The 16,079-nt window shown below is 44.1% G+C and overlaps 1 protein-coding gene across 3 annotated transcripts in view; it reads left to right on the plus strand.

Moving 5' to 3' along the window:
* Positions 1-6,698: 6,698 nt before the first annotated feature.
* The window catches only part of GABRG2 (gamma-aminobutyric acid type A receptor subunit gamma2), a 907,137-nt gene continuing 897,756 nt past the window's right edge, over positions 6,699-16,079 (plus strand). The window contains exon 1 of one of the 3 annotated variants that reach the window (XM_069654279.1): positions 6,699-7,284. Coding sequence is in view for 2 of the 3 variants with exons in the window: in XM_069654278.1 (XP_069510379.1) it covers positions 7,187-7,284 (98 nt within the window). In the remaining variant the exon portion in view is untranslated. The remainder of the gene's footprint in view (positions 7,285-16,079) is intronic. The other 2 variants (XM_069654278.1, XM_069654277.1) reach the window with 2 other exon arrangements.

A 16,079-nucleotide genomic window follows, 5' to 3' on the forward strand; every position in this document is an offset into this window, starting at 1 on the left:
ATTGAGGTGGGGTAGAGGGAGACTGTGACAAGGAAGACTAAGGTGTGAAAATGTGAGACGTACGATTAGGGTAGTGGGGGAATGTGACATGGAAGAGCTAAGTGCAGTATTAGGGGATTGTGACAGAAATGGTGAAATGGTGAAAGTGCTGGTCTCTGAAAAGGTAGAGTGAGGTGGGGCTAGTGAGGGACTGTGATGATGAAGAGTGTGGTGGGATAAGTGGGGGACTGTGATGAGGAAGAATCAAGTGGGGTAGTTGGTGATCGTGACAAGGAAGGGTGAGGGAAGGGGAGTTGGGGACTTTGACGAGGAAGAGGAATGTGGGGGTAAAGGTAAGATTACCATTGGGTACTGGGATGAGGAAGAGTGGGGTATAGGTATGATGACTTTTCAATATTGTGACGAGGTAGGGGGATGTAGTGTTTAGTTAGGATTAGTAATTAGATAACAAGACGAAGAAGAGAGTGGTGCGATAATGTACAGAACTTCCCTGCTGACATCAAGAGAAAATCAAGATATTCACTGTTACAGCACATGATAAACTTGTCCAATAAAAACAATGGATGTAGTAAACAAACATTGGTTTCCGTGGATCTTATGTTGCACACTTTTTATTCATGTAATTAAACAAGCAGAAGCGTTTTAAGCCAATATAACACCCCAGACACTAATAGCCCCCTAGTACCCTCTCCCACACATTTTAAGTTCATTTAAGAAGCAATCCCTGTATTTTATTTTATATTAAAAACACAGATTGCTTCCTAAATTAACTTAAAATGCTCATATTCCCCTAGCTAGCAATCACAGTGATTGACACATTGCAATATATTATAGTTTTGAAGTATTTACTATTTTCTTGCCTTGCGAAACAAATCGATATCTTAGAAAAAACTGTTAAAAAAACACTGTTGCCAACCCCAAAGGTTTACAAATCATCCGTTCTTACCCTACCCACATGTTCCCAAGCCTCAAAACTTCACAATATATACGACTTATATTATTTTAGGGCAGTTTCCAAATACAAAACGAGATCTTGAATCTCGAATTGCGCAATGGTGGGTTTTCAGAAATGTCCAGTCTTGGCACTAGCAGTGCATCATGGGAGATATAATTAGATTTATGTTAATACATGGGCACACCACTCTTTACCAAAATAAAAATAAAACATTTTAAAAATTGAGTACATTTATGCTAAACCAACAGAGGATTTCATTTGAGCACTTTGTGCCTGACTAGTTTTTAATTTGGCGCAAATCTGTCCAGCAGTTTGAGTGGTGGACATGAGCAAATATTTGACATTTTGACTATGGAAAAAATGAATGGGAAATTGAAAAATACACCCCTTTTTAGAGCCTCCATATCTTTTGAACCGTAACACGGATTTGTACAAAATGTTCACGTTTTGGGGAGCTATTAGACATAGAATGTTCTCATTTCCAATGAATGATAGGTTTAACCTTAACTATACTTCCAGTCCTTTGAAGGTGGCACTTGATAAATACAATACATTGCAATAATAGAACCACCGGTACTTGGGTACTTGCACAGAGAACGTATACGATGGCATGTTTCTTTTTCTTCCTGACTTCACTTAAAGCTGCTCATTGTTTACTTGCAAAGGCTGGGCGTTCTGCCATTTACACATTAAGGAAGCACATTATAACGTTTGAATAAATACTTTATATTGCATCTGAATATTATGTTCATCATATAAGTGGTCGCCTGCAGTACCATACCGGAAGTACCTGGAGTTCTGAAATACCATTTACTATATCAATATGAATGCATAATTTACAGACACTATTGCAAATTCATTCATTACTATTGAGGCTGCTGAAAGTCGTGCCTTCAAAAACTTGTAATCAAATCGATGTTTTTCAATTGTGAAATTGAAGTATGTAGATTAATAATGTATTACAATCAAATCCAGAGGCTAATGTGGGATCTACCGAAGAAGGGTCACTGGTTCATTGATTTCACTCATATAACTTTGAAATTACTAATTATAGTTCCCAAAATGTAAAACTGTGAAGGATTTGACCCCAATAGGACCAGCGACACTACCCCATCCCCAACATCGAACAGCTTTTAAGGTGCTTCGATTGATGCATCTTTACATCACTGAGTGTCTTCCATCCCAGCCTCTGTAACCATGACAACGCATCTTCGGCTGGCAGAAACTCACTGAGGCTTGTGAGTGTTACAGCACTAAAACAGTATTGCATGGCAGGCGCGTTGAAGTCTGGGAGCAGCATGGCCCTCGGCCTCCCACCTCCCCCCAGATGGAAGGTAATGCCTGACAAGCAAAGTGTTCACCGCCAATGCTCAGCTATGCAGCTATTTGTATCGACAAAACCGTGCACTCTAACGACCAACATCAACAGCTTAGGTGTGCTATTAGAAAGGGTATGCGGAGGTATGAACCATGATTTGCAGCATGCGCCTATATGGCCCTCATTACAACACCGGCGCTAAACCATGGCGCTATTAGCACCATGGTTGGTGCCGGTGTTGTAACGAGTCCGCCATGGGGAAATGGGGAAATACTGCCCCATTCCAAGGTTGGAGGGGCAGTCTTTCCCCATTTCCCCATGGCCCTTCCCCATTCCCATTTTTGCCCCATAGGGCTCAATGGGAATGGGGAAGGTGGCAATTACGGTACCGCAAATTGTGGTACCGTAATTGCCTGCGAGGTCCCTTTGCGGGTTGCTACTTTAGTGGCTGGTCCAGACCAGCCGTTAAGGTCGGGTCCCGCAAAGGGACCTCGTAGTAAGGCTCTAAGTGGTTAACGGCGCCGCAGCCTTTTACGGCACCGTTAACCACTTAGCGCCAGGGTCGTAATGAGGCCCTATGTGTTTATGTTTTACATAAGTAGATAAATAATCATGTATGGATACAGAGATATATTTTATAAACTTCACAGTCAGCCCAACTCCAGATTCAATGCTGACAAACCTTTCCCTCGCTTCTCATGCGACATTGATAATCACATTCTGGTGTCATGGAATGATGCTTCTGAACCACCTTAAGGAAACCGACCAACATTGCCTATGCTTCGACAATTGTGTGAAACGTTAGAAAATCTGACCACTTTGGGACGCTAGTCCCATGCTGCCAAATCACCATCCAGAGTCATTCAAGTTTGCAAGCCAGACCACTCCAAGGATACAAAACTCACAATTACAAACCACACTGGGATGCCGTGGAAGGTCACCCATAACTTGCCCAATTTGTGGAGAAAACACAGAGCCCGATTCATGGAATTATATGCGAGGAAAGTAGGGAACATGCTCGTGCAAGTGCGCGCAAATTGCCTTAGTCGATTCATGGAATCGAATGCGCAGTACTTTTCAAGGACTCGCTGTCAAGGTGCTTGCGCAAGACTCCAGGCAAATCATGGGTGTTGCTTACGTAGAGGGCTTTGAAGGGGACAGAACAGGAAACATTGCAATAACTTGAAAATTGGATTTCCAAGGGAAGGCAGGCAATCCCTTGCACGGCAACAATTGTGCAGCACGAGATGTATTCATGGATTCGATTGCACAACCACTCGGCCGAGAAATGGCCACACGAATCCTTCAGATGATCCGCCACCCAAAGGCAGGCGTAAGTACACTTGCACGTGGGATTTGCAGCGCAGAGGTGGGGTTGCATGTCGGATTTCGGGCTGTGCGTACTCAATCAGGATTCCTATCTAACTTAGAAGTGCGTGTAAGCAGTGTAGTGGGGTTCAGGAACGGTTTTAGGGGTTCACACGCACATTTTCTGAGTTTAGACCGAGTTACGATTTTTCATACATAACTTGTCGGGGTGCCGGGAACAGTTACCGGGGACCATGCATGGGGTCCCCAAGTTCCAAGTCTGCTTGCGGGTGACCCCACATACAGTTTGAAGGGTGTGTGCATTTGCGGCCAGGTGAGTGCACAAAGGTAGCTGATCTGGCTGTTTATTCTTTGCATGTGGGTGTGTCGTGGGTGTTCAAACTGCAACTTGTAAATACGGTCCTTTGTGCAAAGAATTCCATCAATACACGGGACGCGCATTCTTCATTTGGCGCACAGGCTCGCACAGTGTCCTTCTCGGCGCGTGGCTCTTCTGGGATTTCTGCACACATTTCCATGAATCAGGCCCACAGTCAGAAAAGTTACACTCAGGTGACATGTAAGAACGCAAACACCAATCACCAAAATAAAACAATTCTGTATAGGAAATGTACACTCATGAGTTGTGGAAGGTTGAACAACTAGACACCAAAATGAAAAGACCCACTGCGCATCATACATCATACAACTCAACCATTCTGTTGGAGCTTATCTCAACTGATATGTGTCATGGAAGGCTGCAAAACTCCTCCACTCAAAGGAGCTTGCCTGCATCAGGAGTCCCACTGAGGTAATGTGGGAGGTGGCATCCAATCACCATATGGAAACAAGCCAACAATGTCTAACCACACTCTTCAGTCACATAGAAAATCCAAAACGAATCCCTCTGTTCAACACATTTAAGTTGACAAATCTCTCACATAGTTTGTTAAATGTGCAAACCCAACCAACCTGGGGAGAAAGCCCAGAATAGCTAACCTCATTTAGGTGTCTCTTAATCCTAAACTCACACACAGAGGGAGCCACTCTAGAGTGACATTTCACACAGAGATTTCTCAGAAGATTCAACCCTGCCCACTTTCAGGGCCTACACTGAAAACCCAGAGACCAATACAGAAGAATTATTCACTAATACATAAATACATACACACTTAAGAACACCTCAATGCTGAGGACGGCGCAAGTTCAAATACACCTTTGTTCATCTCTGTTCTAAAAGAAAACTAGACATGAACAAATATAGTAAAACGTATAATAAATTTACATTCAAATTAATCCATTCAGGAAAACGATTAAAGATGTGTCTCTATGGCATCCTTCTTATCATGTAAATGGGCCTGGACGAGAAAGTAGTTTTCTATCCATCTATCTATCTGTTATTCTCCTTTAGGAATCATTATTTCAATACATCTGTTCAACGTTTCAGGTGGATCGATGTGATGTTCCCACAATGAGTACTTTGCAAAACTTCCCTTGTACAGTTTCCCCTTTGTTCCCTAATGTGCCCGCCATTCTGCGGGAAGCATTTTTGATTCAAAGGTTGTTCCTGTGTTCACTTTCTAAATACCACCTGCTAGAGCTACTCCCTCTGTGGTTGCCCCTTTCTTTTCCTCTTTCAAATATGGGGTCCACCCTGGAACACCCTTCCTCCTTCATCGCCTGTCTGATCCAGAATCACTGCACAAGCACTGATCCTCAGCCACTGCACACTGCACTGTTTGCGTAATCCAGGCAGACACAGTCTGCCACCAGGGGCACTTACCAAATCACCTAGGACCTCATTCTGCACACACCTGCTTCTGCTAACCTATGGTCCTAAAAACCCTGGTTGAGGGTAATGCCTTACCCTCGATTAAGAAGCAGCAGCCTACCTCCAACACGCACATCACCATTCTTTCAAGTCATGCAAGCCCCTTCGTTCCACAATGATTTTTCATGATAGTCGTCTTTGCAATGTTGATTCCATTATATTCACTGTGGGCAACATCAAATAGTTGGTTCCAGTCCCTCTTGTCCTTCCAACATAGTAAACACTGAATCGCCAATATTTAGTCGCTACACTGGTACTGCCTGGTAAGGATGTTCAACACTTCCAGAATAAAATAACTTATCTATGTGTTTAAACTGATTCGGGAGGATAGCTTATCGGCAACGTGCTCACCTTGTAAGCAAGACAAGATGAAGCAACACAGGTTCGAGCCCCGGGTCCATGTTTAGAAACCTCTGGGTATTAAGTGCGTTATAAATAGCCAATCACATTACATATATATATATATACACACACATTACTGTTTGCCTTTATATTGGCTGAAATATGCAATTTACAGAACATGTCATGTCATTGCCTTAAACTACAGTTCATGGCATGACTTGATATAGGGAAAAATACCTGTCCATGCCCATATTATAGAACATATAGTGGTAAAACGTTCCTATAAGGGCTTTAGTGTCACGGTGACCCACCATTAGGAAACGGGTTGGGAATCTGCACATGTCACCAGAAACCATATTATTTCAGTATCCAGCTTTTGCTACTCGCTATGCATTTTTTTAAATACAGTTCAATAATTTATTTTGACTTTCCTTTGGTCATAATAGATAATGCACACACATAGTTGTTGTTTATTTTGGGTCGTGAAGCTACAGGCTCACTGTGTAATAGACACAGTCCGATAGACATGCAACATTTAGTTGGATATGCATTTGCGTATACACTGATGTATTGCTATGTAAGCATATGTACGTGTGTTTCAAACATGCACACACACATATATATATATATATTGTATATATATATATATATATATATATATATATACATACATATATATATATATATATATATATATATATATATATATATATATATATATATCTGTACACACACAACCTATATCTAAATACACATTAATATGTGCATTTCGAAATATTAATTAGCATGCACCATGTATTTCCCGTCCAAGTTGCTGAACTCCAGATTTCTGCTGAATGGCAGCCGGTTAATCAGCTAATTACAAAGCAGGCTCCCATTTTAGGAGCGCAAGAACCCCCCCCCCCTCCTCTGCACTGATAGTACAGCCAGCCACTGGTTGGAGCAGGGCCAGTCATACACCGTTATGCAGCCTGATCTATGCTTTAATCAAAGGGTGAGCTGACACACCACGCATGTCTTAATCTCAGCCTCGGCAACGTGCATCCACTCTACTTTGACCTCGCAGTTAATCGGCATTCAAGCAGCAGAAGCTCCCGTTTCTCTCACTCGCTGGGAGATTTTTTTTTTTTTCCTGCCTGTGTGTTTTTTCCCCTGCCTGCGTTTTATTCCTCCCTTGGACGTTTTCCTCTCCTCTCGCCTGCGGATGCTCCTCCAGTGAATCGGTAGCGGTGCCTCGCCGGAGCCGAGCATCTCTCCGCCTGATCTGCAGAGAGGGGCGCCTGCGAGGATCCGATGCCTGCCCCCTGAATATTAATCCAGCCACCATGCAGCAGCATCACACTCACTGTACCTAGAGAGGGAGGGCGGGGGGCCTGATCCAGCGGCAACAAAGGAGGACGAGGAAGGGGGTGTGCGTGGGGTCGAGAGGAAGATGAGGAGTCTTCCAAAACAGAGGACTCTTCCAACGGACGTGGCGTTTTCCAACACAATGGTCCTGCGGGCTCTGCTGCTCGTCACCCTCGTCCATTGGTAAGAGAAGCCCCGCATCCCAATAGCGTTTGTTTGGGAGTGGGGGTGGCTGGGTGTTCAAACATGCAGGTTGATGCGGTGTGTGGGAGAGGGTGCTTCCCTGCTGACATGCCATTTTTGGAATCTAGGGGAGGGTGGGGGTTGTCGTGTGACAAATGCCTTATATTTATGCATACTCAATATTTCACGGAGGTGTTGCGTGGAATCGGCTGACCCCGGCAGCTGTGCTGCCGCGCTCACTGTACAGCTATGTGTTTTGAGATCGCCTGACAAGGCGGGGACGCAGGGGCCCCATCTGCAGCTGAGCTGCTAATCGTGTGCTGCTGGATCCCACCCTGGCTTTGTTTTCAGACCCCTGCATACCCGGCATCGCTGCTTCTGTGTAGTAGGCAGCGTTTTGGCTTATTGCGGTCCTAGGCAATGGGAGGGTGGCTGCCTGGATGGATGCTGGATTTCAGCACCAAGGACAGCGGTGGCAGTTCTTCTCATGTCGAGCCGCCTGTGGTGACTGATTGTGTGTTTCATAATAACTAAGACCAATGATAGCAGATACGGGTTGTGTGTGTAGGTGTAAATATATACATGTGCACACCTTATATATGTTGATATATGCATTTTTAAACACGTGTCCAACATATAAAGGCTAAGTGTGTTTCTGCATATGTTTGCAGGCAAATTAACATAAATAAACCTACACCTATATATTTCTAGACATTTAAGCGTAAAGGTTATATGGTTAACATTGATGTTGGCATGGCCTGCCTAGCTACTGCACTGTATATTCCTGGACGGGGAAAGGAGCATGCACACTGCCTTGATAACAGGCATGCTCAACTGGACCTCATTGTAAACACTATGGCACTGATGTTGATTTACAAAAGCATTTTCAATGGGAAAAACCCATTGAAAAAATGTTTTGTACATCAGGCCCTGCATGTCTACATTGCATTTATGACAACAGGGTACTGTTGCAAAAGTGATCTGTGCACATCCCAGTACATCCTTACTTGTGGCCTGGAGTATTCACACTGCATAAGCTCCTTCTACTATTTTTGGCAAAGCCTATAGAAAGAAATTAACTCGTGGCTAGATAGGTAGCACATCAACCTACCCCCAACCTACTTTCCCCATGCCCTGTTGAAAGACAAGCATTGATTCAGGGTTAACTCATATCCCAGGGGTGGTGTTCCTTGGGTTGTCACACGTGCATTATGCATGCGGGCAGGCCACGGAGCTTCTCTATACATTAGTCCATTCCAAAACGAGTTTATATGTTGAAGCAGCCTAAGGGAATATTCCTCCATTTGGCATTTTGAGGGAGGATGGGAAGGCCCAGACCTTGCAAATTCATATCTTTCATGCCTTGTTTACCTAACAAAGGAGTGCGTCTGCTGTAGAGTCAGGCATCTTCTTATGAAAATGGCAGCATGTATGTCATCTGACCCTATGAACACTTTACACCTGGAATACCCTGCCAGCACCAACATATTGGGAAAGGCCACCTCCCGAGTGGGCTCATTGTCAATCGGATATGGCGATCCGAAGTGCTGTACACATTACTTCTCAAAATTGGCCTTTACTTTGAGAGTCCACACAAGTTGATTTGTTTCATTGCTTACACCCACCATGTATTTGTTTACATTGTTTGTCACAGAAACATGACGTACAGGGACATTACATGGGCAGCTCAGTCCCCTAAAACCTTATTGAGCTCCATCATGCACAGCTTTAACATAACCATATCGCATCCAAGTCAGTCTCAGGGCAGAGGCACGTGTAGCAAACGTGATTCAAGATGGCTGCTCCGTCTCTTTCACGTTGCATTGTTGGGCCCTGCCTGGTCAATAAGTGCCTTCTGTCTATCAGGCGCAATAAAGGAATTTGCATTTGAAAAAAGACAATGAGACGACTGGGCCAGAATGAAGTGGCCACCTGCGTTAATCACCATGACACACTCACCGCTATATACACAGCAGCACAATACAGGCTCCAGGACATCTCTCTTCCTTGGCTGGAGCTACTGAAACACTGCGAAGCAAACGAGTTGTGCATTTGTATACGGGCCAGGTTGTTAAATACAAATTCCCTCTAACCTTTGGTGTCGATTTAGTGTGTTGATACGGGGAGGGAGGAAATCACCTAAAGGACAAAAGGAGCAGCAGTTCTTTGCAGGCCTTGATGTTCACATGGGAAGGCGGTGCCAACACTAGTGGTCTTTGACTTTGTAAAGGGGTTACCAATGACGTGTGGGGGCATATTAGCATTTCCACCATGTTTAAAGGTTATGTTAATGGCACAATAAGTCTTCTACACTCATTAATTATCATATATAAACGTCACAAACAAATTGGGCCTCATTCCGAGGTTGGAGGTAGTCATGGCGCATTAGATGTCATGTAATGTTTTGTTCATTTATTGCACTTCCCAGCGCCGAGTACCTCTAAGAGCATGCTCTGGGCAAGCAGAGGATACAATGGTGAAAGTTTCACACCACCTTGGCCTTGTACACAGTGGTCAGATGCATATTCAAAGCGGATGTAACTTTCAGGGAGTTAGAGGTATTCTGGCAGAGAATTTAACAGCAATGCATACATACCGTGCAGCCCATGTTTCATGTCCAATCTCAGTCTTTGAAAAGTGAGGGCTTTAAATATGTGTTGACGAATGAAGTAATGTGAGCTGTCTGCTAGTTTAACAAAAAAATGCAATTTGAGTAATTGTGATCCTATACACACACACACACACACGCACACACACTGGGCCTCATTACGAGTTTGGAGGTAGCCATGCCGTTTTTAGCGTCATGGCTACCTGCAAACTCGGGTCTTGGTCGCACAAAAGGGGACTTACCGGGCCATTCCAACATTGGAGGGCCCGGTAATTCCCTTTTGCGGGACCCGGACCCGGTACATCCCCATTTGAGCCCCAATAGGGCTCAATGGGAATGGGGAGGATGCCAACAACGGGCCCGTTAATGACGTGCCCATTGTTAGCATCCTGGTCTTCTAGCGGGTCCCGCTCTGCACGTTTGGTCTGACCAGGCGTGAAGACCGGACCCACTGCAGAACTCGTAATAGGGTGGCCCGGAATGAACGGTTATGGTCCCTTACTGGGCCCATTCATTCCACGGCCGCCCTCGTTGTAATGAGGCCAACTGTCTTGGGAACTGCTTCCTTTCCTCGGTCCCTGCTTTCTTTAATTGTTGATCAGCATAAATTGGTTCCATGAACATTATACATTCTATGATAAACTATTGGAGTCAATATTGTGGTTGTCTATGGCTGTTTTGTTTGAGAATATGTTTTTTTAGGACTTCTGCTTCAGCCATAACAACGTGATTGCCAATATTTCCTTAGAACTTAGTGGGGCTGCACGGTATACCATTTAGTGTATTCCATATCAAGACATTCGGGAAGAGGGACGTGTTGCGGACATTTTGCAATTGCAACATTTGCAGTTCTATTATATTTTGAACATTTCAGTAGACACACAGAGCCATGTGGTATGCCTACAAATATGTGCCTGGAAAACACACAACTGTCAGTTTACATAATTGACACTAGGGCTAGCCTATTAACAAGTACAAGTGGAAACTGTTGGAGAGCTTTCAATCATTCTTTGTTCAGAAGTAATACCATGCACCAAGGCACTAGAGTTAAATTAACATCATGTTAATATATCGTTCTGGCATTCCCCACACTTAGCTGATATGAATGCAAAGCAGTATGCCCAGTCCATCACTCTGTACAACACCCCTTTTGCTGGACCCTTCAAACCATAGTAGGTGTTTAGTCATTTAAGCACCTGCCTGCATCTACATTCCAAGTACTCCCTCTAAAAGGACAATGATGTTCTAATGTAATCAGTAATGTATCAAGTTTATAGACTGCACTGCATGAACCATGAGCTATCCATTATTTGACTGTATATAGTTGCTTTTCAAAGCAAAATGCTATTTTATTTAAAAACAAGTAACATAAAAGACAACAGCACTCGTAGCAGCAAACACAAGGGCTAGAAAATAATACATCTTCAGTGAGACTCAACAAGTTAAACAATTCAGAACACCTTCTGCTAAGCTTGATGCCTGCTCTGTGGATAGTTTACTGACGCTCTCAAGAGAACTGCTCTGCAGATAGTTTACTGAAGCTCTCAACAGAACTACTCTGCAGATAGTTTACTGAAGCTCTCAACAGAACTACTCTGCAGATAGTTTACTGAAGCTCTCAATAGAAACTGAGACAAAGGGAACACCAAACCCAAAAGATCTAATGATACAATGGGCCTCATTACACAGTAGGCGGTAAGGGTTTACCGGTACTGGTATTTTACCGGTACCGGTAAATCCTTACCGCCTTACTACGAGGTCCCTTTGCGGGTTGGGGAATTTAACGCCTGCTTTTTGCAGGCGTTAAAAACCAACTTGCAAAGGCACCAGTGGAGCTAATTACGGTACCGCAATTTACGGTACCGTAATTTGCGCCTTCCCCATTCCCATAGAGCCCTCTGGGCCAAAAATGGGAATGGGGAAGGACAATGGTGGAAGGGGGAATTACCGCCCCGCCAACCTTGGAATGGGGCGGTAATTCCCCTTTCCACCAAGGCGGTGCCAGTATTTTACCGGCATGAACCATGGTGCTAATAGCACCATGGTTCACCGCCTTCCGTGTAATGAGGCCCAATGATGCCAGTGTTCGCTGGAAGGAGCATACAGGGAACAAACAGACACAGTTGGTTGGTGGTTTTGAAGAGCACTCATATGATTTATGAGACTTCTTGGTGCCATTTACAACTCCTAGTCAGTGAAGAACCTTGTGGGTCATTACGACCCAGGCGGTAAGTACGCCAACTTTACCACCATGGTGTAAACTACGTTTACACCATGGTGGATGGCGGATTAACCGCCCCATTCCAAGGTGAGTGGGGCGGTAAATCCCCATTTCCCATTTTACCCTTCCCCATTCCCATTTTTGCCCCATAGGGCATAATGGGAGTGGGGAAGGCGCTAATTACGCCACCGTAAATTACGGTGGCGTAATTAGCACCAAGGCGGTTTAGCGCCATGGATTTTAATGGCTGCTAAAAGCAGCCGTTAAAATCGGAATCAGGCGTTAAGGGTTAACGACGGGTTAACCCTTAACGCCTGAGTTGTCATGAGGCCCCTTGTCTCTTAAGTTGATTATGAAGCAATGTGATTGTTATCTTTATTGGAAATGCAAATCGCTACAAAAAGAAGTGCTCTGCAAAGGACATGATAATGTTGGAAAAGAGCTTGAAAAAGTAGAAGGGGCAGCTCAATCCTGACTTTAAATACTTCCTAGGACATTACCATAGGTCCAGATTATATGATGCGGATAGGCAATCAGCGCTCCAATGAACTTTTGAGAATGAAAGAGATATATTTCCAAGTCTAAAATGTTTATAAAACTCACAGTACTTGCATGCTTAAATATTTGTGAGTGAATCATTTCCATTAAAAAATCTGAAGACCATTTGTTAGGTAAAAAAGGCAGATAGGATTCTCCTGCCTTCTATTTCTCAAGCCTGAGAAGAGAACAGAAGACCGAAAAGCAATTGATTTAGTAGAAGTCGCACAGCGCAATAGGGAATGGTGAGAGCATTTTAAGAAGAGTCTAATAGAAAATTAAAATACTATGAGCGTGGATAAGACACATTTGGAGTCTCCAACACTTCATGACTTTGTGTTCAATACATCTATTTTCTAGAGCTTTATTGGATAGTTCTGCACTTAAACAGCCCCAAATGGACTCTGAAAAACTGTTTGCATGCAGTCCACTTGTAACAATCTTTGGCATTAATTTGGAGGAGATGATATCATTATCAGACTCCTGGACACCCTCTTTGGAGAGAAGGACATTCTTAAGGAACGCCCTTGAAGCTGGGTCCAAATTTCTGGCGCTGGTGTTAAGTGATGAGATAGTGAAGGAACAGACTTGGCAGCAGGATAAGATGAATGGGATGATTAAATTGAGTAGAGCCTTAGAGGGTAGAGCATGAGGCAGTGAGAAGCAAATTATACATTTACTGAGGCATGGGGGCGGTTAGGCCTTGAATGGGTTTAATGGAAAGACGTAGGAATTGAAATAGGAAGCAATTTTCCATGGCTAGACAATCCGCATGAAGGCACTCACTGCAGAGAGGTGGATGAGGATAGTGTGAATTTGCAGAAGGTATAGCTTCAATGTTCAATAACACGGATAGAAGGAGTACATGTGAATTTGGTGAGGAGGCTGGAACAGTAATCCAGCATTCTAAGGGCCCGTTTGGGGGTTGGATAAGTAATCCAGCCTACCCAGGCCCAGTGAGGAGGCTGGGGCAGTTATCCAGCCTTCAGAGGGCATGCCATTGAGGAGGCTGGGGCAGTAATCCAGAATAAAGTGTGCTGGAGAGGAGACTGGAACTGTAATCCAACCTGCCGAAGGTCAGTGAGCATCAGGGGTCAAGTCCTAAAAATTCAAGTAGGTGGACTCATCAACAAACACAATGGGATGTGATCTCACCAGAAGTTAGCATATCATGGTCAAATATGCACATGCCATTAGCTTATCTGTTCATAACCACCCAAACTGCAAAAGACGAATGGCATTTGCCTTTCATAAAATCAACACACACAAAAAAACAAGAAAGCATTCTTTCTTCTAATAGTGTGCATGTTTTAAACTCCAAGAACCAATACAAATGGTTTCCCTGGAACTTGCAGTGCCGAAATAAGACATTTCACCTTTCGTTGTTTGTTATTTTCCATCACGTTATATAGTGCATTGGTGAAGTGTCCAGCCTTCAAACCTGACGACTGAGGTTTGATTCCGAGGCTAGCTCTATTTTGTGAATTCAAAGAGGACATTCAATTGTTCTCATTTTAGCTGGGGGAGCACTATGTCCATCCTCTGAAAAAAGTGGGTATACTCGTCCACCCGTGTGTACCCTCGACTTGATCCCTGGTGAGTAATCCACCATGATAAGGGCCAGTGAGGAGGCTGGATAAGTAATCTCACCTATTGAGTGCTAGTGTAGTGAGGAGTGTTTTCCTATAGAGAAAGGTGAGATGGGTACATATTTTACACATATTTGGGATGTTAAACCTGACAGTGGTGAAGCTGATGACGTTCTGAGGTTGCAGGTCACTGTCAAAGAGTACACTGAAATTGATAACAGTTCACAATGGAGTAAGCAGGCCAGGGAGGCATGAAGAGCGGAGACGGGTCTGACAATGGCGTTGGAGAAAAAAGATTATTTCACTCTTAGAGGAGTTGATCAGTGGGCAACACACCATCCTCCAGCGTTGGGTAGTCCATTGATGCAAAAATACAGCCTAGCGAAGAAGAAGGCGTGACGAAGGGGACAGAGAAGTTCTTCTGAGTATCACTGGAAAGAAGCTGTTGTGAGAAGCCATTTTTGAAGTTATGTACATGCTCGATAATCACAATGACATGAATCAGAGGACTTTGTTTTCTTAACATGCAATGGCTGCTCCTGTCCCGATGTAAATGTACATGAGATGCTGAAGCTAATCAGTTACCGAAGAATGTGTAGTTTGAGAGGCTTCATAATGATACTTTCTGATTTTCTTTCCACACAACTAAACCGTTTGTGTATATTAATGTTGTGAGCATCCATTTAGTCTTGTGTTCCTGAAGTCATAATGTGCACAATGGAATGCCCCTTAAGCCCTCCTATGTGAAACGTGTGATGGATCAAGAGTATTCATCCCTTCTTCACTAGGGGGAGCCAGCAACATTGAGGCTAGGGAGGTGAGACTGTTCCACAAGACCCTCCCTATGGGTCTGGGCAAGTGGGACCTCACTGGGAGTGACTTTTCCTTAGGGAACAGGGACTCTCATTTCCACAAGGAATTCCCTATGCAAGTCATCTTGAGCAAAATGTAGCAGCCTGGCAGAGACCTGGAAACCAAAACAGCAGAGGAGCTGCAGTCAAGTTGGAGCTGGGAGGACCGTACGATGTGGTGGCATGACCATGGATGCACTGTGGTGGGCCTGGGGAATGTCTAAGGACACTGCCACCCGTAGAAGCAGGACCCTTGAAAACTTCCATCAACCAGTGTTCACCGAGTGTGGAAAGCCTCAGAGACCCCACAAGCAGAGCGGTCGTAAAGCCTGGAGTGCAGAGATGATCATCCAAAGCAGCAGAACTGTGCCAGTGCCAAACCTTCAAACGCCACCCATGACAAACAAAGGTACAGGGGTGGACTAGAGAATGGGGAGGCTGCCGGGGGTACACACCTTAAGTATTGGAATCTGTGAAAACTATGACATTGATGTTGGACATTAAAAAACATTTATATATATCACAAGACACCAAGGAAAGTGAGTGGTAATATTTGGTATGAGGCTTTGAGAAAGATGGAAAGAGTATCCTATGAAGGATGGAAAAAGTTGCTAAAGTTAAATGTTGAAGACTGGGGGACTCCCTTAATGAAAGACTTTCAAAAACTATATGAGCTAAAAGTATATGTTGTGCCAAGAGCTCAGAGAAAGAGCCTAGTAGAGAAACCCAAGGAGTATTGTTGTCCTGCTTTTGATAAAGAGATACTAAAGCTCCTTGAAAAGCCCAAAGCCCAACTGACTCCGTTCATTCCTTCCATTGAGGACTGTACTAAAATACAGAATGCCTCCAAGACAAGATACTCAAGGCTAGGGATGAAATCCAAGCTCAGATCAATGCTCAACTAAATATATTAAGCAAATCCTCTTTGAGACCACTTCCTTCCCCGCCTCGATCCCCGGTACCATCTGGTGATGGACCCTCATTTAGTT

This window comes from Ambystoma mexicanum, chromosome 3q (genome assembly GCF_040938575.1).
Source record: "Ambystoma mexicanum isolate Mex_15411 chromosome 3q, UKY_AmexF1_1, whole genome shotgun sequence".
In the NCBI taxonomy this organism is placed as follows: Eukaryota; Metazoa; Chordata; class Amphibia; order Caudata; family Ambystomatidae; genus Ambystoma; species Ambystoma mexicanum.